General features: G+C 43.4%; 1 protein-coding gene across 1 annotated transcript in view; it reads right to left on the bottom strand.

The window, feature by feature from the left end:
* Positions 1-3640: 3640 nt before the first annotated feature.
* Positions 3641-23987, bottom strand: part of LOC147705970 (uncharacterized) — a 92894-nt gene continuing 72547 nt past the window's right edge. The window contains exons 4-7 of the mRNA XM_086929582.1: positions 20460-20576; positions 11490-11627; positions 8208-8304; positions 3641-3742 (exon numbers count right to left, since the gene is read on the bottom strand). Of these exons, the coding sequence (XP_086785708.1) occupies positions 3641-3742; positions 8208-8304; positions 11490-11627; positions 20460-20576 (454 nt within the window). The remainder of the gene's footprint in view (positions 3743-8207; positions 8305-11489; positions 11628-20459; positions 20577-23987) is intronic.

The raw sequence follows: 23987 nt of genomic DNA, 5'->3' as shown, positions 1-23987 counted from the left end.
GCAAATATTTAGGTGCTGTGCCGGCTTTGATCCTAAACATGTAGCTCAGGGCTTTGAACCTGACCCGGTTCTCGACCCTGAGCCAGTGTAGTTCCCTAAGGTATTTCGATACCCTGGCGGTTTTGGGGATTTTACACAGAAATTTTGCGGCGCAATTTTGGACAAGTTGAAGCCGTCTCAGGACCCCCTCATTTGAGCCCAGGTAAATGATGTTGCCGTAGTCAAGCCGAGATGTAATGAGTGCATTGACTACGGTCTTCTGGGTAGCAGGGGGCAGCATCCACAAGATTTTACGCAGCCATTTCATGATGGTAAAGCAAAGGCCCACGACTTTGTTTGCTTGTTGCTTCATAGAAAGTGCATTGTCGACGGTAACCCCCAAATTTCTAACTTGAGTGGCTGGTGTGGGGAGGTTGCCTAAAATAGGCGGCCAGTGGGAAGAACTCCATAAATCTTTCTTTTTCCCTAAAAGGAGAATCTCAGTTTTTTCCCCATTTAGCTTCAGCTGGTTGTTAGACATCCAGCAGAAGACCTCTTGGAGACCTTGTTTAAGTAGAGAAGGGGCAAGGGGATCGGACTTTGACAATGAAAAAACGATTTGCCAATCATCCGCATAAGTCATAATGGTGAGTCCAGACCTTTCTGCTAAATCAGCTAATGGGCGAAGGTAAAGGTTAAAAAACAAAGGGCTCAAGATTGAGCCCTGGGGGACTCCATGTGGGGCACTAAACGTGTCAGAACAGGCGAGGGAAGAAGCGATCTGAAACGTGCGTTGTGAAAGGAAGGACCTGATCCATTCCAGTGCTGCACCACCGATACCATTTCTCCTGAGCGTGGCTAGTAGTTTATTGTGAGAAATGGTATCAAAGGCCGCACTCAGATCTAACAGAATGAGTGCGACCGTTTGGCCATCATCTAGGAGTTTCCTATTCCTCTCAGTTACTCCAAGAAGAGCAGTTTCGGTGGAGTAACCTGCCCTGAAACCGGATTGAGAGGGGTGTAGGAGGGAATTGTCTTGAGTAAATGTGGCGAGCGCAGAATGGATGTGTCTTTCAAGGATTTTCCAAAAAACCGGGAGAAGGGATATGGGCCGATAGTTAGCTAAAATCTCAGGATTGGCAGTTGTTATTTTTTAATATTGGGCTGCCCATGGCGTGTTTCCACAGCGAGGGGACCGTAGAGAGTTGGAGGGAAGAATTAAGCATGTCGGCAATGATGTTTAAGGAAGGATTGTCCAGTTGATTTATGACACTAATGGGAATCGGATCACGAGGGGAGCCTGACTTGATGGATTTGAGGAGGGACCTCAGAGTCTCGAGGGTAATAGAAGGCCAGTGATCTAACATGCACCCTTCTGTTAACACAGGAGAGGTATCGTCTTCTTGTGGGTCATTGACTGGGATATTCTTATTAACGTCAGTAATGATTTTCTCTATTTTTTCTGTGAAAAAGAAGGCCAGATCTTGGCATTGTTGGGTGTTTAGTGGGCAGGCCGCAGCAAAAGATTTTTCACCCGCCAATTCTTTAACGGTATTGAAAAGCGTCCGGGCCATATTGGGAGCTGAATTGATAGTATTTGCTACGTAGAGGGCTTTGGCCTTGATACAGGCAGTGTGGTAAATATTCCTAGCCTTTCGGTATAACTCTTTCTTTATGGGGTCATAGTTTTTCCGCCATTGCATTTCAAGCGCCTTACACTTAGATTTTTCCATTGTCAGAGACTCGTTAAACCACGGAGCTGGGAGGCGATGAATATTGCCTTTAAAGTGGGAAGGAGGCAGACAAACATCTGCTGCGTTCCCAAGCCACGTATGAGTTGCGTAGGCAATACTTTCCATGTCGTGGCCATGGACAGGTGGGTTTTTGGCCAGGGTAATATTCAACACAAAGAGTCCGCCTACCACCGTACAAGTCAGAGGCCACCAAAGTCATCTGCGGCGTCCCTCAAGGATCCTCACTGAGCCCTACTCTCTTCAACGTCTACATGAGCCCCCTCGCGGCCATCGCACGCCAACACAACCTCAACATAATCTCCTACGCCGACGACACCCAGCTGATCCTCTCCCTGACCAACGACCCCGCCGCCGCCAGAGCCAACCTGCATGAAGGGATGAGAGAGGTAGCCGAGTGGATGACGACGAGCCGCCTGAAGCTGAACACAGATAAGACGGAGGTCCTCATCCTGGGCTCCTCGCCCTCCGCCTGGGACGACTCCTGGTGGCCCCCCGCCCTGGGCACCGCACCCAAACCGACGGACCACGCACGCAACCTGGGCTTCATCTTGGACTCCTCCCTCTCCATGACCAGGCAAGTCAACGCCGTCTCCTCGTCGTGCTTCAACATCCTGCGCATGCTTCGGAAGATCTTCTGGTGGATCACCACAGAGACCAGGAAGACCGTCACCCAGGCCCTCGTCACCAGCCGACTGGACTACGGCAACGCACTCTACGCCGGAACCACCGCCAAGATTCAGAAGAGACTCCAGCGCATCCAGAACGCCTCAGCCAGACTCATCCTCGACATCCCACGACACAGCCACATCTCCGGACACCTAAGAGACCTGCACTGGCTCCCGGTTAACAAGAGAATCACCTTCCGCCTCCTTACCCACGCATACAAAGCTCTCCACGACCAAGGCCCGAGCTACCTCAACAACCGAATCAACTTCTACGCTCCCAAACGCCACCTCCGATCCGCCAGCCATGCCCTCGCCGCCGTCCCACGCATCCGCAGAGCCACCACAGGAGGAAGGTCCTTCTCCTACCTGGCCGCCAAGACCTGGAACTCCCTCCCGGCCGACCTGCGCCTGATCCAAGACCACCTCTCCTTCAGGAAGAAGCTCAAGACCTGGCTGTTCAAGCAGTAGCGCCACCCCCCCCCCCCCCCCAAAGCGCCTCGAGACCCTACGGGTAGGTAGTGCGCTCTATAAATGTCTTGATTGATTGATTTCTTCAATGTTCAGCATTTTCCAGTTTCTCATGAAGGTAACTGGATGGACGGGGTATGGTTGGAAGGATGCTGCTAATGTGAGGTTGAAAAGAATTAGATGGTGATCAGACCAACAAATAGGGGTCGTGTTTAGCCATTTTAGTTCTTGCATGTTCGAAAAAATTGGGTCTAAAAGGTGGCCTGCTTTGTGTGTGGGGCCTGTATTAAGCAATGTCATATTCAGTGCTGTGAGGTCGTCTAAAAGGTTCACACAGGAGACATTCGCTAGGTCGTCGAGGTGTAAATTAAGATCTCCTATCAATGAGAAGTTTTTGGAGGTGAGATGAAAAGGTGTAATATAACTATAAATATAAATATATATATATGTATTACAGCAATGTAATAGTAAGGCTACTGTTTCACTCATACAAAACCAGAGAAATTAAGCTGTTATTGTTAGTGAGGCTTACTATAACTTGCACTCTCGCAATGCACTGCCTAGCACATTAAATCACTCATCTGGTGACTGTGAGTGTTTAAAAAACGTTTGAGTGTTAAATTATATACCAAGGTGTATTTGTGAATCCCTGGGTGTTTGAGTGCTTGTATGGGTAATTCAGTAGGTGAGTGACTATATGTATAAGTAAGTGATTAGCTGTCTCAGTGACTGTATCAGTGAGTGACTTATTTTGAGAATGGCTGTGTCCATCTGTCAGTTGGTGTCTAAGTGGCTGTACAGTAATCCAGGAGGAGCTGGTGTAGTAAGACTACGTGGAGCGCTGCTCTGCTCCTCTTCGCCAGCCGACTCAACCCCCTAATAAAAAAAAGTTATACATTAATTTAAAATGAAATAAGAACACACTTACCTGTGTTGTGGTGTCCTCCTCTTCCTTGCAGTCTTTCTCCTACATGGATGTACATCTTGAGAGAACTGCGCTTGCACACATGCGAGTGCATGCACATATCTCGCAAGATGTCATGCACAGTTCTCTCAAGATGTACGTCCCACGTAGAAGAGAGACAGCGAGGTGGAGGAGGGCAGTCCGGGGATGACACACTCCAGGTAATTCTGTTTTTATTTCATTTTAAATTAGTTTGTAACTATTTTTTATTGGGGTGGAGGCGGGGAGCCTAATGCAGCGGGTTGGGCTGGCTAACTCCGCTCTGCTGCGGAGTCGGAGTTTTGCCTTATACTCCATGTTCCCAGCGGAGCAGGAAATTTCCGGCACACTTGGCTGGCTGAGAGCAGTTTATGCCCAGGGTTACTTTATAGGTGTGTGAGTGAGCATGTGAGTTTCTGTATAGGTGAGTGACTGGCTGTCTGAGTTCCTCTATGGGTGTCTCAGTGTCTGTGTAGGTGGGTGATGAGTGAGTGAGTGAGTCAGTGGCTGTATGAATTAGAGAGTATGTGTTTTTGGGGCTGTATGGGTGATTGCGTGCGTCTATGCTTGTGTTTGTGAGTAAATGCAAGTGGAATACGGGTGAGTATGTAGGTATGTGAAAAGCCATATAGGTGAATGATGAGATATATGAGTGACTGTATGGGTGAGTAAATGAATGTAAGAGTGGCTGTATGGGTGAGTTTCTGCTTGAGTCAGTGACTGCATAGGTGAGCGAGTACGCACTATTCACAGTGAGTGACTGTGTGTGTAACTGTAAGGGTGATTATGTGGCTGTGTGATTGACTGTATGGATGGGTGGGTCAGTGTGTAAGTAGCTCTATGGGTGACTGACTCAGTTTGTGAGTGGTTGTATGGGTGTAGGAGTGGATGTCTCAATGGCTGTATTTGTGAGAGAGTGGATGAGTGTATGCGTGGCTATATAGGAGAGTGAGTGGATATGTGCGTAAATGTAAGAATCAGTGAGTAGGTGAATGTGTGTATGAATGGGTTTGAGAATGGTAGTGTGGTAGTTTGAGTGGATGTATAAAAGGTTATATGGGGGAGTGAGTGGGTGTATCAGAGAATCGATTGATGATGTAATCGGTGATATTATTTGAGATGTCATCAGCGATCAGGCATGTCACTGACAATGTCATGAGTGATGTCATATGTGAGGTCAGAAGCAGTGCATTGCAGGTGTGAGCTCACTAACTGTAAAGGCTTAATTTCTCTGGTTTTGTATGAGGGAAACATCAGCCTAACTATAACATCCCTGTAACCTTAATTTTTTTCAGTGAATTTCTAAGGTTTTTTAAATGTTAATTCCCAATTATAAAGTTTTTCAATTGTAATTCATGCAATGCATTAGTGTCCGACTGAATCAGTGACCATCTGTGTCAGTGATTCAGTGGGCCTGTGAATGGGTGCATCAGTGTCTGAGTGAAAATGAGTTGGTGCATCTGTGTCAAAGTAGCTCTGTGAGTGAATGAAAAATTATCTAAATAGGTAAATAGGTTTCTCAATGGGTGAATAAGTGTCTCACTGACTCTGTGACTAGGTGCATCACTGTCTGACTAGATCTCCAAGTGGGTGCATGAGTGTCTGTGTAGGTCAGTGAGTGTCCGTTCCAGTGTCTGTGTGAGTATGTTAGTGTGTGCATCAGTGTTTGAGTTGGCCTGGGAGTGGGTGCATCACTGTCTAACTTGGTCTTTGAGTTACTGTATTAGTATCTGAGTGACTCAGTGGCTGGGTATGTTAGTATCTCAGGAGCATTGTGAGTAGATGCATTTGTGTCTGAACGGGTCTCTGACTGGGTACATCAGCATGTGAATAATTCTGTGCATGCAAGTGTCTGTGTGAGTCAGTAACTGGGTATGTAAGAGGGTGTGTGAGAGGCTCCATCAGTGTCTGTCAGGATCTATGATTGGGTGCATCAGTGTCTGAGTGAATCTCTGAATCAGTGCATCAATATCTGAGTGGGTTTGTAAGTGGGTGCCAGAGTCAGAGTGGGTGTGTTAGTGTCTAAGCAGGTTTGTGAGTGGGTGAGTTAGAATCTGAGAGGGTTTCGGACTGGCTGCATAAGTAACTCACTGGATCTGTGAAAGAATGAATCAGTGTATGTGTGGATCTGTGAGTGGGTGTATCAGTGTGTGGGTGGGTTTGTCAGCGGGGGTTTAACTTTCTGAGTGGATTGGTGAGTGGGTGCATCAGTGTCAGTGTGAGTTAGCGAGTGGACTTGTCATGGTCTGAGTAGGTCTGTAAGTGGGTACATAAGTGTTTGAACTAGTCTGTGAGTACATGCGAGACTGTTTATATAGGTGTATGAGACAATACATTATTGAGTAAATTCATATTTGAACATGTTTTATTTACTTATTTTTAGCAGATTTGTGACTCTGCTGCAATGTTACACGGGGCACCATGCTGAGCACAGCGATGAGGGTTGCGACTCACGTGCCAGACCAATTTTCAACATGGGGACCCCATTCCACAGGTTTGGCCACAATACTGAGTACCCTGTTCTCACCCAGGGCACCCAGTTATTTTCCTTGGGGACAGCAGGGAAGCCTGAAGGCCTTGTGATCCCTGCCGGCTACCTGCGTCCTCTGGGATACGACATTGTTTTGGACAGACGTAGCTGTCAACATGCAGCTCCCTCTGGCAAAAAGCAATTCTACTCTGCTTCGTGCAAACAAGAGCATTTTACATGCTCTTGCTTCCATGAAACAGAGCAGTGTTTGCTATGGCATGGTGGGAGCGGTGCTCCCCACAAGCCATAGCAGACAGCATTGCCCTGGGGGTGGGCACTCCAGGAGGTTCCTGGAGTTGGCCCTTGGGGGGTGGTTCCCAGGGAACATGTTGGTCCTCGAGAGGGGCCGTGCGGCCCCCTCCTGTCTTCAAATTTGCCCCGGGGAGGTGGTGAGCCCCGGAGTGGAAGGTCTGTAATGGATCTCCTTAATTATTCTATTTGTGCCCAGGGGAGGTGGTGGTCCCAGGGGCTGCAGGAGAGGCCATAAGTCCTCCCCATTTAAAAAAAGATAAAATAAAGTGTGCCCGAGAAGGTGGCCTCCCTGGGGCAGTGGAATTGGAGCACAGGAGCCACCCCACTTTAATATTACATTTTAAATCTATCCCCAGGGAGGTAGCAGTCCCCGGAGCTGTGGGGCACCATGTGGGCCCAACATATCAATTAAACTTGCCCTTAGGACCTGGTCTACCTGGGGGCCTAGATTGAATGACCCCAGAGTGGAAGGTCTGTAATGGATCTCCTTAATTATTCTATTTGTGCCAAGGTAGGTGGTGGTCCCAGGGGCTACGGGAGAGGCCATAGGGCCTCCCCATTTAAAAAAAATATGTAAACAGTGTGTCCGGGGAAGGTGGCGGTCCCTGGACAGCGAAGTGGAGGTGCAGGAGCCACCCCACTTTAATATTAAATATTAAATCTTGCCCCAGGAAGGTGATGTTCGCCTGAGCTGTGGGGGACCCACATGGGCCCCCACATCATAATTTAAACTTGCCACTGGGACCTTGCTGAAAAGGGGCCTAGATTAAACATAGAGCGGGAGTCTACGCTTTGTTTGTTTTCTTTTTTTCGGCGGGAGTCATGCATTCAGAGCAACTCCTTCTGAATTTTTTTTTAAAAAAATGCTTTTTTGGACCTGGGGTTTCCCTGTGGGACCCCTCCCCCCCTACAGAGGCCTAGGGGAACCTGCCCCTTTTACATTTTTTTGTGCATTTTTTTGGGTGATTTGGTTCAACCGGGTCACAAGATGTCTGTCAGCACTTCCTGCTTTGAAGCATTGGCAGCCAATCAGATCTCGTGCATGAGATCGGGAGGGTTTGCGGATCCTTTGAGTCACTATATACAACTGGGAATTTATTTACATTTCTCCGCAACTACTGAGCTGATCTACACCATTTAAAAAATGTACAATTTCTGGACCAGAGGCTACCTTTCTGGCAAATTTGGTGTAATTCCGTTCAGCAGTTCGGACTGTAGGTGTGTCTAAAGTTTCCTATTGAAATTAACATGAAGAAAACACATTTTGGGAAACCCTCTCTTTTTCTCGGCCCCCACTTAACTGATCACCCTGAAATTTTTAATACAGTGGCTGAAGTGAGTGTCAAGCTAGCTTTAAAAAATGTGTGAAGATTTTTCAAACTAAGCCAATTATTTGACAAGTAAAAACACGCTCTTCCTATTGAAACATCATTCTAACTATAACTACCTACTGGTGACAGCCAGTAGGTAATATAGCATTAAAAAAGCACTCCTCTCCGGCCCCAGGCAATGGCCTGGTAGAACGTTTCATGAGTACTCTAAAGAAAGCAGTTCAGTGTGCTGCATTGGGGAAGCTCGACCTAAAAGCTGCTTGAAATACTACTCTTTGAGCTTACCATTTGACCCTTCACCCATCGACAGGGGAAAACATTGCAACTCTCATGTTTGGAAGAGCCATGATGACCAATCTGTCCCAATGGGTCTACCTCATATCTAAGAATGAGGAAGACATTGACACTACGAACTTTGGTTGCAAACAGAAGATGAAAATATATGCTGACCGACAACATCATGCTAAGGACATAACTTACAAGAGGAGATTGATTGATTGCTAGATAACACAGAAAAAATAAATCAATTGCTCCTTTTGAGGTTGAACCCTTTACTATCACCAATACCAAGGGACACATGGGGCTGCCCAGCATCCTGGAAAGTCCCTTCCAAGAGATTCCTCTAATTTTTGACATGTGGCCCACACTCACCAAATATCGTTGTCAATTTAGAAACTGGGTCTAAACAGACTGTTGATGAATCTGTGTCTGCTGATAATTCAACCTCACCTGTGCAGATCAATGACATTTTGAATGCAAGTTCCTGGTTTTCAGTGACATGATCAGGATGTGAGATGCAGGTGCCACAATGCTTAATTGAAGAATTGTAATTGCTTGTGTGTCTATAAATGTATTCATGTATTTATTTGTATATTTATTTATGTTTTCATTATTTATGTGTTTTTGAAAGTTTTGACTTGTTATTTAACAAAGAGGGAGATGTAGTGTCTTGTAAAAAAGAACAATGGAACACTTTTGTTTCCTCCTGTACACTGTAGACCTATGACATAAGCATTGGTGGGATGAGTTGAAGGCAGGCTTTGAATGCTGAGTTCTGACATGCACACAGCAGAATAAAGACGTGAATAGCTACTCCCGGTGTGTGACTTACTTATTGGCGAGTGCCTAGGCTGGCAGGATGCCACAACTATCTTTATATTGATGTTGGTAAATGTTGAACCCCTTTCTGAGTTTACCCAATGGCTCCAGGCAAGGTTTGAAAATGCAAAGCTAAGAAAGCGGTTTTGGGGATTTCTTGGAGTACGTTTTCATGAAATTTTGAGCAATGCAAGGTCACTTTTTTCTATTGTAGATGTGAATGTGGGAGTATTAAAGGAAGGAAATAAGCAAGCTATATCACAAGAGTTCTGTGACGAGAAAAGACTTGAGAAGGATGATATGATGAAAACTTTGCAATATATGCTTTCCAATTGGTTGGGAAAGGGTAAACCAAGTGGTGATCTTAATGCCTTTTGTTAAATTAAGGATGGAGTGATGGAACAGAATTATATTGTGATATGATGTGACAAAGTTTTTCCTCCAGTGGGGCTTAGAATAAGTATTTTTGAACTAGAACAAGATAGACATTTTAGGTATGTCAACTACTAAAAGACATCTAAGAGTATATTATTGGTGGCCATGAATCAAAATTCTGGTGGAAGAATGGGTAGGACCGTGTCTGAATGTTGTAAAGAGTGATAAGTCTGCTAAATCACTTGTAACTGAATCCATAGAGGTTTTGGACTGTTCATGAGGAAATTGGGTTTAGATATTTTGGGAAAATTTGGTGTGATACCATGGAAGGAGGCTTTTGCAACACTGTTAGTTGATTATGTATCAAAGCAGCTTGAAGTAGGAATGGTGGAAAAAAGTACAGGAAGCTCTTTTATTAAGTTTTTGGAAGATGTATTTTCTTTGTATAGGGGGGTTGCTGGAAGTTACAGTTTTTGAGTAAAGATCGGAAAGTTTATTTAGCTAGGTGTGGAATTACACCCAAGAGGGTTTCCAAATAGAGTCCTAATTCGAATGGTCAAATGTAAACTTACAATTTTGCATCATGGAGAAGTACACAGTTGTCAATCAAGAGATTTTGCCAACATGACACTTCAAGTAATCTGATGACATGTCCTTCTTCTTTCTTATCTTTCAAGTATATGTTAGTTTTCTCTTTTTGTATGTGGGGCATATGAGCCATGATCATATTTAAGGTGCTAAAATGAGTAACAGAAGTGTTTACATCCTGTAATTCCTGAAGGTCTTCCAAGACATATTGACTCAATTTATTTGTGCCTGATTCTAAAAAGTAAACATAAATTTTGTTCCAGATGAAATCACTCAAAAACAATTAATACATTTGCAGTGAACAATGTCACAATGAATGTACTACAGAGCTGTAAAATTATCTATACATAAACCTTAGATTCAACTTATCATTGTTAGAATAGAATATTCTTTAGGAAGTGGTCCTGTGGTACAGGGATCTACCTTGGCACTAGATCTAAATTAAGTAAGATTCCTTTCACCAAGTCCTTGAGAAATGAAGAGACACTTAGGCCCTAATTTTGATGGCTCTCTGACCGACATCCAAGGTTTCAAATCCAACCACTATATTACAATGACGGTAGTCTGATTTAAAACCGGCCGGTAAATCTGGCTGGCTTCCAACGGCCAGTCAGAACCGCAACATAATCCCTAACAGATGGCTTTGCCACTGTCGGGATTATGATGTCAGTTTCCAACAAGCTTTCCATGTTGGGCATTCTGACATGAAAAGCAACTTTGGGCGGCACTAGCAGGGCCCCCCTTCTTCCATGGCCTGTGGTTGGGGGCCGAGGAGGCACCTATGGTGCCCCCCATAAATCCCTGCAGGGATATACAGTTACTCCCATTAATCTATTGGCGCTTGTGCTGCGGCTGGTTTCTGACCGCCGAACTAGCTCCCATAGTGAAATGAGAGTCTGAGACCGCACTATGTGCAGTCACATCGTAATTGAGCTTTCGGACTGCCGACCCAAGGTCGGTCGGTTCTGAAACTGCATTGATGTCTTTCAGCGGAACTCCAACTGACATCCAAATTAGGGCCCTAAAGGTTAAGTGTCAAACTGCAGAGATTTTTTCTAATGTTTGCTCATATCTTGCTTCTTGGCTTTTTGGTGTTACCCATATTTATGTGGCACTGCATCTGGTCTTGTTGCCAAAATGCTGTGAATTGACATCTTGGGGGCTAGTAGCATAACATCTGTGAATACTTGCTGTCAACAAATAATGGCAAATTGATTTCAGGCAGGAAGATACATTTCCCTTCTTTTTCAAGTGATATATTGCTTCCAGTTCAATTTTAAAACTTTACGTTTGCTTCATCCGTGGTTTAAACTAATCATATCAAGAAAGTTCAAGGATGTTATATTTATTGAGTGTCTAATAGCAACCATAAAGAACAGTATTCAACATAGATCAGAATTTGTTTCTAATTCTGATAGACTTTATATATCCAGTTTTATTTAAAAGAGGCTAATGGTAAACACACACTGCAGTGCACAAAACAAAGAAAAACAAAATGCTACTCACTCCTTTGAACTGCAGGTTACTCTGGCCATATCCGTGCTTGGTGGTGCCTTACATTTTAGCCCCCCATTGTCAGTCATTGCTATTGCAAAAGGAGCTTCAACCGTATTAGTTATGTCACAGGGGACCCCATCCGTAGGCCTATGAGACAATAAAAAACATTCTAGAAACAATTTTAAACACATTTCAACGACAAGCTTAAGGACGATCTGCTTCAGAGCAAAATCCATCCAAATGGCGTTTGTTCCCCTTTACCTTTATCAATATATCAATGAAATATAGTTTACAACAGATCCAACAAGCTTCTGGTAGAAACTGTTAGAAGCTCAATCACTGGCTCTTGATCAACTTTGTTAACTTAAGAGTGGCTGATTCATCTACATGTGCAAAATAGTAGCTTTGTGAATGATCAACATGGAAATTGTGGCAGATTTTCATTGAATGGCAAGTATGGTGTCCCTAACACAACAGAAAAAATTCCAAAGCTTGTTAGGGACTCCAGAAGTTTAGCTACTCACTACATATTTTTACACTTGATGTTCACATCGATTACAGAATATTTCTTCAAATACCTTCCCCTCAAAGTGTCTCTCCCCATGTCAAATACAACTACTTTGGTGGATAAACTTCACTGCCCTTGGAGATCTATGCAGCTATGGCAGGTTTTCTACACTCTATTTGCTGGGCGTAGAAATTCTGCCATATTGGTTAGCAGAAAGTTCACCAGCAAAACTCTTAAATGACTTAGCTGTCCAGTTTTTTCAAGGGCTAAGCAACACACAGAAGGCAGGATCTGACATGCATCCAAGCAGACAGGAAAAAACACCCTGAATAAAGACATCAATGAGTGGAGTATACCAAATATATTTCGAGCCTCTTTAGGGGTTCAGATACCATAGATCCTAATTTATGGTCTGGTAGACAGTGTACAGTCGATCAAGTTAGGAGGGGACATTACCACCACCACCCTGACGGACTGTCATCCGCTAATATGTGGAACGACCAGCGGCACTATGGCCATCTCTGTACATGAAAGGAACTGCCATCACAATGGTTCCTATCAACGTACAAAAATGTTGGTGGATGGCTGACTTCTGTTTTGGTAGTCTTTCACCAAGCTTTTCAAATAGCATGTTCCTTCTTGTTGGCCCGCTGCTTCTCGTCACAATGATCTGAGCACTTCCTGTTTCATGCTTTTCCCTTGAGAGCCTTCATGGAGAAGGCAGGAGCTAACGACCATCCCTGGTCAACGGGAGAGTAGAATCCCTCAGGGAAGAGCCAGAAGGGACCTCTGTGATGATCAGCACATGTAGTGCTAAAACCGGATGACCAGCACGGATGGAGACCTGCAGCTCCTCATGGTGAAGGTCCCTTAACTGAAGAGTCACTGTCTCACCCAGGGTACGCATCTGTCAGTGAAGCTCCAGGTTTCACTTGCACCCGGGACCCCTTCAGCACAAACATGTCCTTGTGTGAAGGAAAAGCAGGGTGTCACTCTTACAGAAACATATCCATTCACTGTGTGGCTTGATATTAAAGCTACACTGTAATTAGTTAGGTTCTTTAATTATCCCTCCCCCACAGTGTCTCCAAGAGCAAGACCACAGGGACTGACTAACTTCACCACAACCAGTTCTATGTTTGCTCTCATGCAGCTTCAAGTAGAAAAAGCATAGGATAAATGTCAGGATTGGTGTGAGCAGGAAAGCCAAGTGCTCCAAAGGAGACAGACGGCCTGTGCTGTGTTTCTAAGACGCTGCAAAAGAGAGCGGGTTTGAGACGTCCATGGTACACATGTCGGGCTAGACATAGTCAGAACCCTGTCCAACCCCACAAGCATACTGGAACTCAGCTATATGTCATTCGGCAATCATGAGGATGGGCCCATCCTGGCTCCACCCTATCAGCCAGGTGAGCCCAGTCTTCCTTTAAAGAGTTCAGACTTGATGATTTTTAAATTATATCCTGGTGGCTGGCTGCACTCAGTGGAGAGTCACTGCCCCTATGCTCCTGAGGAGAAAGCACTACTGGTTGTGGGGATTTTAGGTATGTGATTATCACTTTGAAATAGAATTTAATGGAAACAAAGTGCAGCATAGACTTGGCAAAACAGTAAGTATGGGAGAATCACTTTTTCTTATCATATGGTATGATCAACGTGATTTTTATAAGGCCATAAATAAAACTGCTTCTATTTGAAAGCATAAAAGGATCTAGTCGTTATTCTCTTGACTTGGTGCATGCCTGTTTATTCACCTAATGTACTGTGGTGTTGCCAGTTTTTACAAGAATGACATTCACTGTTAATACAAGAGGAACTGCTGTTCGCGCAAGGAAATTAATGTCATAAGACCGCTCCTTCAGTAATCAAAACCCTTAAGCAGAAATACTGCCTAAATCGACTCTTGGAATAGAATGAGTTGAGGAAGAGTGTACCTTTTACACCACCCATTATCCACTTTCCGCGACCATTGAACTTCTAAATACTTATGTAGACACCCCATGTGCAACCTTGCACTTGGGACAATCGCTATGGAGGAAGCCACCCTGGAAACAATAGAACCTGACATGCTTGGATTCCTAGTTTTCATGAGAAGTTGACATTTCATTGATATTTATCCCACACTTTCCTCCAAAGACAACACGTCCCTTGTACTGTGTTTAGACTTTTTTTTTATGTTCATGGATTGCGTGCTCTGATCAGCCAGTCACCAAGATATAAAGATGTTTTGATAATAAAGATAGGTGGCTACTACTGCCATTTGAGGCACAAACTTCAGACTGAAATACAATGCCGCATAATGATAAAGCAACTTCCCCACCAAGAAACAATGAAACATCCTGTATTTCCTTGCTATCAGGATGTGAAAGTGCACAGCACATAGATCTAATAAACACATCTATTCCCCTTTCCTGGGTGGACGAACAATTTAATGAAGCACTTTCTTACAGAACATATTCCTTTCTGATCCACTTGTTTGTGAGACAAAGCTCTAAGATTGATCAGAACATTAGATCTTTCTTTTGGTTATGAGAAAATATCTTGAATAGATTTCCTTCCCCCTTGGATGTGGGGAAATGAGTTGTTATTTCTCCCTTCCACAGAGCGAAAGATGTCTCAGTGCACAGGTCAGCTATTCTGTGTTGTTTTACCACTGTTAATTGAACTGAAGGAGATTGGAATTTCAAACAAAGTGAGTATCTGTTGCAATAAATAGCTAGTACCCACCTGTCACATGAGGTAGATGCTGGCTGTCTTGATGAATTTGCACCTGAAGTTGATATTAGAACCTCAACTTATGTGCTATGTGTATCTATGTTGCAGGTGCAACTGCTACTGCTCCGAGCCTGGTAGAAACAGTTAGGGTATTGAACAGCCACGACCCGTGCAGGTAGGAGAGGTGGGAGGTGGTGCTGGGTGGGGGGATTTCGATGGACGATGACAAGGGAAAATTAAATAAATAATACATTTTCCCTCATTATTGTCTGTCGAAATCCCCCCCACCCGGTCCCACCGCTCTTACCTGCATGGGCAGTGGCTGGTGTTGAACCCTCTCTCTGCGGCAGTAGCATTGGTCCTTGTAATGCTAGATGATCTGAAATATTTCTAGAGTTCCTCTTGGCCCGTCAGTCTGACTATGACCGTCTCTGTATTCATGCAGAACATCTCTTCCTCCATGTGCTTCCCATACAAAGTATTATCTAAAAACGGCAAGCTTAGCATTATTAACTGGGTGGGAGGCTTCACAGATGTCGACAAAGTCATGAAAATCTAATGAGAGGAATTCCATAGCAAAAACCTTAACTAGTCACTTATGTTAAATCAACTGTCACATTTAGTACTTGATTTGGCAACTGAAAGTACCCTTACACAACCTCCTGAAATGTTACCTTTCTTTCCTTCAGAAGGTTATTAACAAACATCTCCCACAATGATTGTATTTGACGTGAAGTGCTGAGCCCCTTATGCCTTTGAGTGCTGAGGAGACAGTATTTCAGATTTTCTTTATGTCAGCGTATATCCTCTTGCTCTCTCTTTCCAAAGGAGTTGAGGTCTTTGGTGCTGAAACATGTCTATTCCAGACAACTAATAAATTAGCTGAAAATGATTTTGACTCAAAATTAAGTGAAGTTGGATCATATTCAGGAGGCTTGTATTTTCAAGCAGATGAGGTATGACTGCTACAGTCCAGGCTATTTTGAGAAACCTTTCTCTTGCCATCTCAAAGACATTTGACCCCAGAGAAAGTAGGTGGTGTAGGGGTTGCTCCTGGTTGAAAGCTTCCATAAGAACAGAAAAGTGTGGATGTGAAACCTCCGTAGGTATGTTCAACTTGGATGCTATATTTAGTAACAACTCTTGAAAAGTAATAATGTTGTTCGCCAGTGACATCTAGATGAAAATCTTGCACTCCGTGTCTGAGTACAAGAGGAACTTGAATCATCACCCTCAAAAGATCTATCAGATAGTGTGAAAGGAGTTCCCGTGTGGCTCTCATCCTGAGGTGGATGACACCCCATGAAGCTTGACGGAAATTATAAGCAGGTTGAGATGCTCATCCAAAAGACATGCCGTCATTTCTCTCTTGTCACGATCTGCACCCATCAATTGAATTCCAGTGTTTTGGGAAAGATAACATTTTGTATGTTTGTCAGGTAAGCATCGTTTGCAAAACAACTGCAGGCAGGTGGTAAGAAAAAGTGATTGTTGATGCATCAAATTAAAATCTCACTTTTAGCAGCCAGTTGTCTTGGTACAAGAAGACCTAATGATATTGATGTTGTAGGAGTGCAGCAACAAGAGTCATGTATTCCATGCAAATGAATTGAATATGGCATCAAGATACTTTCAATGGAAGATAATTTCGTTGTCTGGGATGTGTGAGTTTATGAAAGTGTGCATCCTGCAAATTCAGCGATCTCATATGTTCTCAAATCTGTAGGAATGATTCACAGAACTTACTTAAGACAAAATCCTAAACTTAGTACTTTTGGTATTCACAGAAGGCATTTAGTAGTAGTAAAGTTAGGATTTTGTCTTAAGTTTGACTTAAGACAAACTTAAGACAGACTTAAGACAGACTTAAGACAAACTTAAGACAGACTTAAGACAGACTTAAGCCAGACTTAAGTTAGGATGTTGTCTTAAGTTTGTCTTATGTTTGCTTTAAGTCTGTCTTAAGTCTGTCTTAAGTTTGTCTTAAGTCTGTCTTAAGTCTGTCTTAAGTATGTCTTAAATCTGTCTTAAGTTTGTCTTAAGTCAAACTTAAGACAAAATCCTATTTTACTACTACGAAATGCCTTCTGCGAATACCAAAAGTAGTAAGTTTAGGATTTTGTCTTAAGTTAGTACTATGAATCTTCCCCTGTAATATTAGAAGGGCGTCTTGCATGGTGGCTGTCTTAAACAACGGTTTCTTGAAGTATTTGTTTAAACACGGTAGGTCTAATATTAGTCTCCATGCTTCTGAGTTTGAACTCACAAAGAAGAGCCTCAAATAAATAACTTTTTTGCAGGAATATTTTAGACAGGCTTGAGGGTTTCTTTTTGTAACATCAGGAGAATCTCTTCCTGAAATTACAAAATGCCTGATGCTGCTCCTAATTGTGGTAGGGGGAGGAGGGTGCACAATGATCTCCTGTTGAACTCATGGGTATGTCCCAAATGGATAATATCAAGCACCCATGCATTAGAAGTAAAGTGTTTGGATTTTGTAAATAGGTAGCTAACCTCCCTCCGACCTGCTCTGGAGAAAGGTAGGGAAGTATAGGTGCTGCCAACATGGAGTGACTATCTTTTGGAGTTATGCCGCATGGAGTGACTGACTCCATACTTTTTGGATTGAGTATTATATTACTGTGATTGACAGCCTGAACATGGGGGCTGCTGTACTGGATAATGATCATGCATGTAGTAAATCTAGTGAGCTAATTGCAGTAGTTGGAGGAATGGTATTAGAGACAGTCTAAAATACTGAGATCCACATCCAGAAGCACTTTAAGAGCATTGTAAGTGACAAGCTTGAATAATACCCCAGGATCTTGCTGACTCTATATCCATATTGATATACAGTAAGGGCATCATCTAAAGGACACCCAGCTAGACACTCCCCATTAATAGGAGGATCAAGGAAACAGGCCACACCCTAGGCTGAAATTAAATGCACCTGAGACCACTCAACACAGCCCCTGCTAGCTGATGAAAACACATCTTGCAAACATCCATGGCTGCATCAATGATTGCCATCATGCATGTTCCTCTTTTTGGAGGATAGACTTGGACTATTTCACATTTGACAGCAGGTCTAGATGTAGGGCTATCTCATTTCACACTTCTAAAACACCAAGAGGCTTAGGTGCAACTGCATTAATATAACATTAACATAAGTGGTATTTAACAAACACTTCTCTTTCCTCACCAACATCATTATCATCCCTATCAATCTACATCATTTTGACAGGGTAGAGGATCCAGAGATGGGGGAGGTTACTGCTGTGGCCACTGTTGGAGAAGTGAAGTGGCTCCCTTGGTTGAGGCTGTGTTTTTGACAACTTTGGCTAAAATGATGTACCTTGAGGTGGTTTTGATGTTGAAGAGAACCCGGAAAAAAATTCCACCATCATCTATTGCAGTTTCCCAATAAATCAACCTGCCCTTGCAACACAGGCAGTTTGTTATATCTACCATATTGGTATCTCTCTTCATGGTGGAGATTGTAGTGTTCATCTTAGTGCATGCGGAAATACTTTCATGCGCAACTTATTTAATCTACAGCTTGATAGGTTGATCTTCAGACCAGCCGTGATTATTGATCATCTGGTTCAAAGATGCTGTCACCATTCTAGCATTTAACATTTAAGTCAATCAGGCTTTAGGCAGTGCCAAATGGACCGTCATCTGCAAATTTCTCATCTCCTGCTTCAATTTCTGTCTCCAAGTCTTTACCTGGCAGCCCAAACATAGTTGTTGGAGATGCTGATTCTTTTGTTGTTAGAAATTACCTCATCGTTGATGGCACCATCACCAAGGAAACTGTTGATGAGGTCATTGGTGAGAGTTATCAATGAGACCACTCTGGTTTCTTCAGTTATGAATGGTAACAAAGCCTTCATATATAGGGGAGATGCTTATGACTGCCTCACCAGCCATGCCTTATTTGCCAATTAGAGTGAGGTAATCTCCCCAGTTCATGGAGGTGTAGATAGCTTTGTGATCAATGATGGAGAGAACTTTGGTGATGTTTTAGAAAATTATTTGTTTGCTGGTGGTGGGTAAGTCAAAGTTTTTTAGCCTGATCTCTATCAGAAATATGATTAATCTCATATTGCTTTGAGTTTCTTTCTGAAGTATACAAAAAAGTGACTGTTAGAATGCTTGAAATAATCTCAGCCACTAGTAATCAATTGGAGCCACATCACAGTCTATAGTTATTTTGCACACCATGCCACCACATTTTGGACCCAGGCATATGCAAATTTGTCTTGATCCTGCTCCAAAAGTTACAGTCCAGCCTAAACTGCCAAATGAAACTGGTCTTGGGTTGCTTGTGTTCCAGTTCAGTGATGAGCTGACTTGGCGGTGCGGTCTGGACTTTTCATTTTGGAGCAGGATCAAGCCGGATTTGCTTATGGCTGGTTCCAAACTGAGGTGGCATGGTGTGCATAGGAAACAATGGACTGGGGTGATGCACTAGCCATTAACAGTGGCTGACATTAGTTCAAGCCGGGACAATATAATCTCACTTGCTCATTATTGTACTATCTGACTTTGAAGGGAACAGAAAAAGCACACTCACAATTTTACCCAATTCTAATATTGTTCCTAAGACCAGTCCCACAGTGTATAAAGGTCATGGTAAAACTCAACAGGGTTGAAAGTTACTGAATGACGTAAAAGAAGACCATGTATCTAATAACTCATAAATGGTTGTCAAAGAGCAAGGTCCGAATGGACTGTTGTTACCAGTGTTCAATTTGTAAAAGAGAGAGGGGCATATTACCAAGCAATAGCGATAATTATCGCTAGTGCTTGGTTAGAGACAAAAATTCACCGCTGAGCTGCGGCGATTTTTACCGCAAATAAACCTTGGTATTACCAAGGTTTATCGCAAATGCGATAAAAATCGCCGCAATGCATGAATATCGCTGAAAAGTCAGCGATATTCATGCATTACCGAGCTAATGCTCTTAGCCATGTTATCCACCTCCAATTGGATAACATGGCTAAGAACTGCTCAGGGCAGGTGTTAGCTTTTGGAGATATTCGCGCTTAGCGCGAATATCTCCAAAAGTTGGTAATAGGAGATAGCGATGTTAGCGACTGTTTTCAGTCGCTAACATCTTGGCACGCCCACTTTGCATGTCATTAGTGATAAATATCACTGACATGCAAAGTGGGGCCCAAGATGGTCGCTATCTCCTACTAGCTGTCGCTAACTGGTGTTAGCGACAGCTAGGTAATGGGGAGATAATTTTATCTCCGCTTTCTTGGCTTTTAAAGCCAAAAAAGCGGAGATAAACCCCCTTGATAATATGCCCCAGAGTGCTGGTGCCTTTGGACGGAGCAATTAAATGTCAGCATGCCAAATACCACAGCTTGTAGTCTTAAATTCATATCTTGTCTCTTGAACCCATTGCCAGACGTTCCCTGACCCTTTATCTCACTCAGAGCAGGATCCTGCTTTCCACCTTCGCGACGGTTTTTGCCTCTTCCTCAGTCTTCTGATGTGTGCTTTTCACTCTCTTGCTCTTTGATTTGAAAAATAAGAACCAGTCCCCACAAAATAAGTGCTGGTGGGCGCAACCCGCAACCACCGGCTCAAATTAAGCACTGGTTGTAACTGATAAGTGGACAAACGGAATTATTCAGAGAAACATGTGGCCTTATGCATGGCATAGCACGTTCGTTTTTGTCAGTAATCTAGTCAAAAGGGATTTTTTAAATTCTTGTCATTCAAACACGCGCCTACTTACTTTGGACCACCTATGTTTCCTGTAGCTGTTCCTGTTCCAATGATGGTTACTACAACCGTTCCACCTTTCTGTGTTCTTGTCCCGCACTTCACCACAGGGGTACTCGCAAGTTTCAAGCTGGAAAATGAGAGACAATCAGTTAGACGGATGTTGTCTCTGTATTGGGAAGAAGACGCTAGTGTTTGCATTACTATGTTTACTGGTACAACATTACCTGCATTTAGAAAATCTCATAAGTAAGTCTTACTATTAACCCTGTTTGGTTAGCACGAGCGAGCATATGCCCCCACCCCATATTTTACATATGTTTACACATTTCTCAAAGTTTCTTTGCAAACAGTTTGTCTTTACTTAAGCGGTGGGAAAAAACCTTTTCTGTACTGCGTGCTAAAAGGCTCCTCAGAGATGAATGTGCTATGGCCACTTTCTGCAAGTATTTTCAACTGAAATTCATTATTCTAAGAAATGCACACAGACCAACATCCGTTCAGGGAGTACATTGTATACTTTTATATAAAAAAAAATACAATAACACAGTAGTCAGATTAAACATGTGACCATACTCAAATATGGTTAGAGACGGTTTATTCCGTGACGGACATGTCGTCCACCGTATTGCTTATAAGATGTGCAAACACGGAGTGTGAGAGCATCCCTGAATAGGGCACACCATAGGTTCTCGATAAGAAGACTCCTCAAAAGGTTTCTTTAAGATTTATGCATTTTTTATTGTTCCAAAATGTATTCACTTTCTTCTTGATATTCAATTCATATCAATCTTTATGTGCATTCAACACAGTTCATCATTGGAAATCATTATCTCATAATACGTATTCCTGAATACTCCAATGCATTTCGGACAGCCTTGCCCTTTGTCAAGGAGCACTGAAAACATAAGGATATAGCAGTCAAAAGCACATAATATATAATAGTAATGTAACCTTAATTAAGTGCAGTAACACTAAAATCAAACCCAGTGTTCAGTGCTAAATACTTGCAGTAAGGTGCTGGTGACCCGGGTGTGGAGAATGATTGTGATAACTGTGAACCAAAGTTAAAAAACGATCAATCAAACAAACGGAAGAAACGGAAAAAAAGAAAAAAGGTTGCACTCTCACGTTGTGAGTCATCAGGAGTGGTTGTAGAAAAAGACATGCAGAATAGTGAGTCTCGGTAGAGTCCCCTAGTGGAGACGCTGAAGATGTCACGAGCGGTAAAAAAACGGACTTACTTAGATTCAGGGGGCCTCATTTATGAAAAGTGACGCATCGCTGCGTGAAAACAGCGATGCCTCACTTTTCACTGCGCACTCCTTGCGACACCAATGATGCGTCATATTTAATGTATGACGCATCATGTCGCAAGGACTTACAGATACGTCAGTATTTCTGACGCATCTGTAAGCGCAAAATTGACACATTACTAGAGTGCGTCACAAAAGTGACGCAACTCCAGCAATGCGTCCTTTCACATGGGGAAAGCCCCATGTGAAAGGGCTTGCGTCAGTCTTACGCCTGCTGTGAGGCAGGCGCAAGATTTTGACGCAACAGCATCCTAAAAGTGACGCAGTGAAATCTTATAGATTTCACTGCGTCACTATTACGAGGCTTTTTGCGGGGGAACGCCCCCTCTGCATACATTATACCTGACGCAGGTATAATGTGGCGCAGGGGTTTAAAAAGTGACACATCTACCTAGATGCGTCACTTTTTAAATATGGCGCAACAAGGCGCATTTTGTACGCCGCTGGTGCGTCACAAAAAGCGACGCACCGGCGGCGCAAAACTGACGCAAGGCCTCATAAATAAGGGCCAGGGTGTATTAATGCGTAGTTTCGGGCGTCCGACCATTAAGTCAAGTGCTTCAAATGAGCCGCATCAGTTAGTTAACCGGTAAAAAAAGGTGCAACTGGCATTAGATGAAATGCACTCAGGGACAGCTTTAGTGTCGGTGGCGCCTGGTGTGACCTTCATTTTTGGCGCCCCCACACCCCATGGACGCCTCCTCCGATTCTATCACTTTCACCAGGCAAAAATGACCCTCATCTCTCCAACCATAAATTAGTACCAAACCCAGCACCCCACCTGAGGTCAGCGCCCCCTCCACAGAACAGCGCCTAGTGCGGCCGCACCAGTCGCACTGCCCTAAAGGCGGCCCTGAATGCACTTGTAAAAGGGCGGACGGCATTCCTTCAAGTTTGGGATGGAATAACAGGTCTTCAGAACTCTTAATTAGACCCTAACTACGGATAAACTATAGGGACAAAATATAAACTCGGTTGGATGCATCCTGATACAATGAACGTCATTCAGCAATCGACAAGCATGCAGAGGTGAGTATACAAATAAGGGAATAAAGGGAGAAAATAAAGAAGGGATCAAAGAATTACAACCAAAATGGAGGAACATGTACAATGAAGTACAGCCAAAAAGGAACTTATAATATAACGATCAGGGGGGCATATTATTAAGGGGGTTTATCTCCGCTTTTTTGGCTTTAAAAGCCAAGAAAGCGGAGATAAAATTATCTCCCTATTACCTAGCTGTCGCTAACACCAGTTAGCGACAGCTAGTAGGAGATAGCGACCATCTTGGGCCCCACTTTGCATGTCAGTGATATTTATCACTAATGACATGCAAAGTGGGCGTGCCAAGATGTTAGCGACTGGAAACAGTCGCTAACATCGCTATCTCCTATTACCAACTTTTGGAGATATTTGCGCTAAGCGCGAATATCTCCAAAAGCTAACACCTGCCCTGAGCAGTTCTTAGCCATGTTATCCAATGGGAGGTGGATAACATGGCTAAGAGCATTAGCTCTGTAATGCATGAATATCGCTGACTTTTCAGCGATATTCATGCATTGCGGCCGTTTTTTATCGCATTTGCGATAAACCTTGGTAATACCAAGGTTTATCTGCGATAAAAATCGCCGCAGCTCAGCGGTAAATTTTTGTCTCTAACCAAGCAATAGCGATAATTATCGCTATTGCTTGGTAATATGCCCCAAAAGAAACACAGACAAAACTAAACACAGGTGCAGTGGAAAGATGGATACAGTGGACTATGGGCACAACAAAAAAAAGAGCTACATAGGGGAGTTGACTCAGATATGATAGTTTAGAAGCTGAATATATTGTGAGTTATATTTCAGAACAGACACCTATAGCTTGTTCATGTTCTCTCTCAAAAAGCTGTGAGCCTGGAGTTCCAGAATGTACCAGCCTGGAGGGGAGGACTGAGTGTGGCAGCAGTTGCTCTAGTAGTGGAAAATCTCTCTTAAAATAAAATATTCCAGCCTAGGATTCTTTGCCTAAGAGGAATCCCAATTTCCACCAGAACACATAGGAAGTGGCAAAGAGTGGCAGTATTGAGGGAGGCAATAGTGAGAAGGAGCATAGGGGCATATTACCAACAACTGGCGATATTTATCGCTAAATGCGCTTAGCGCCTTTTTTTATTGCTGCCTATCGCTGGATATTTTAGCGGGAAAACATGCTATTAGCAACGTTTTTCTCCATTGTGCTAA

The sequence above is a fragment of the Lissotriton vulgaris genome, chromosome 7 (assembly GCF_964263255.1).
Source record: "Lissotriton vulgaris chromosome 7, aLisVul1.2, whole genome shotgun sequence".
Taxonomy (NCBI): Eukaryota; Metazoa; Chordata; class Amphibia; order Caudata; family Salamandridae; genus Lissotriton; species Lissotriton vulgaris.
The sequence above is the reverse complement of the archived record's forward strand: the minus strand, read 5'-3'. Positions and strand labels throughout refer to the sequence as shown.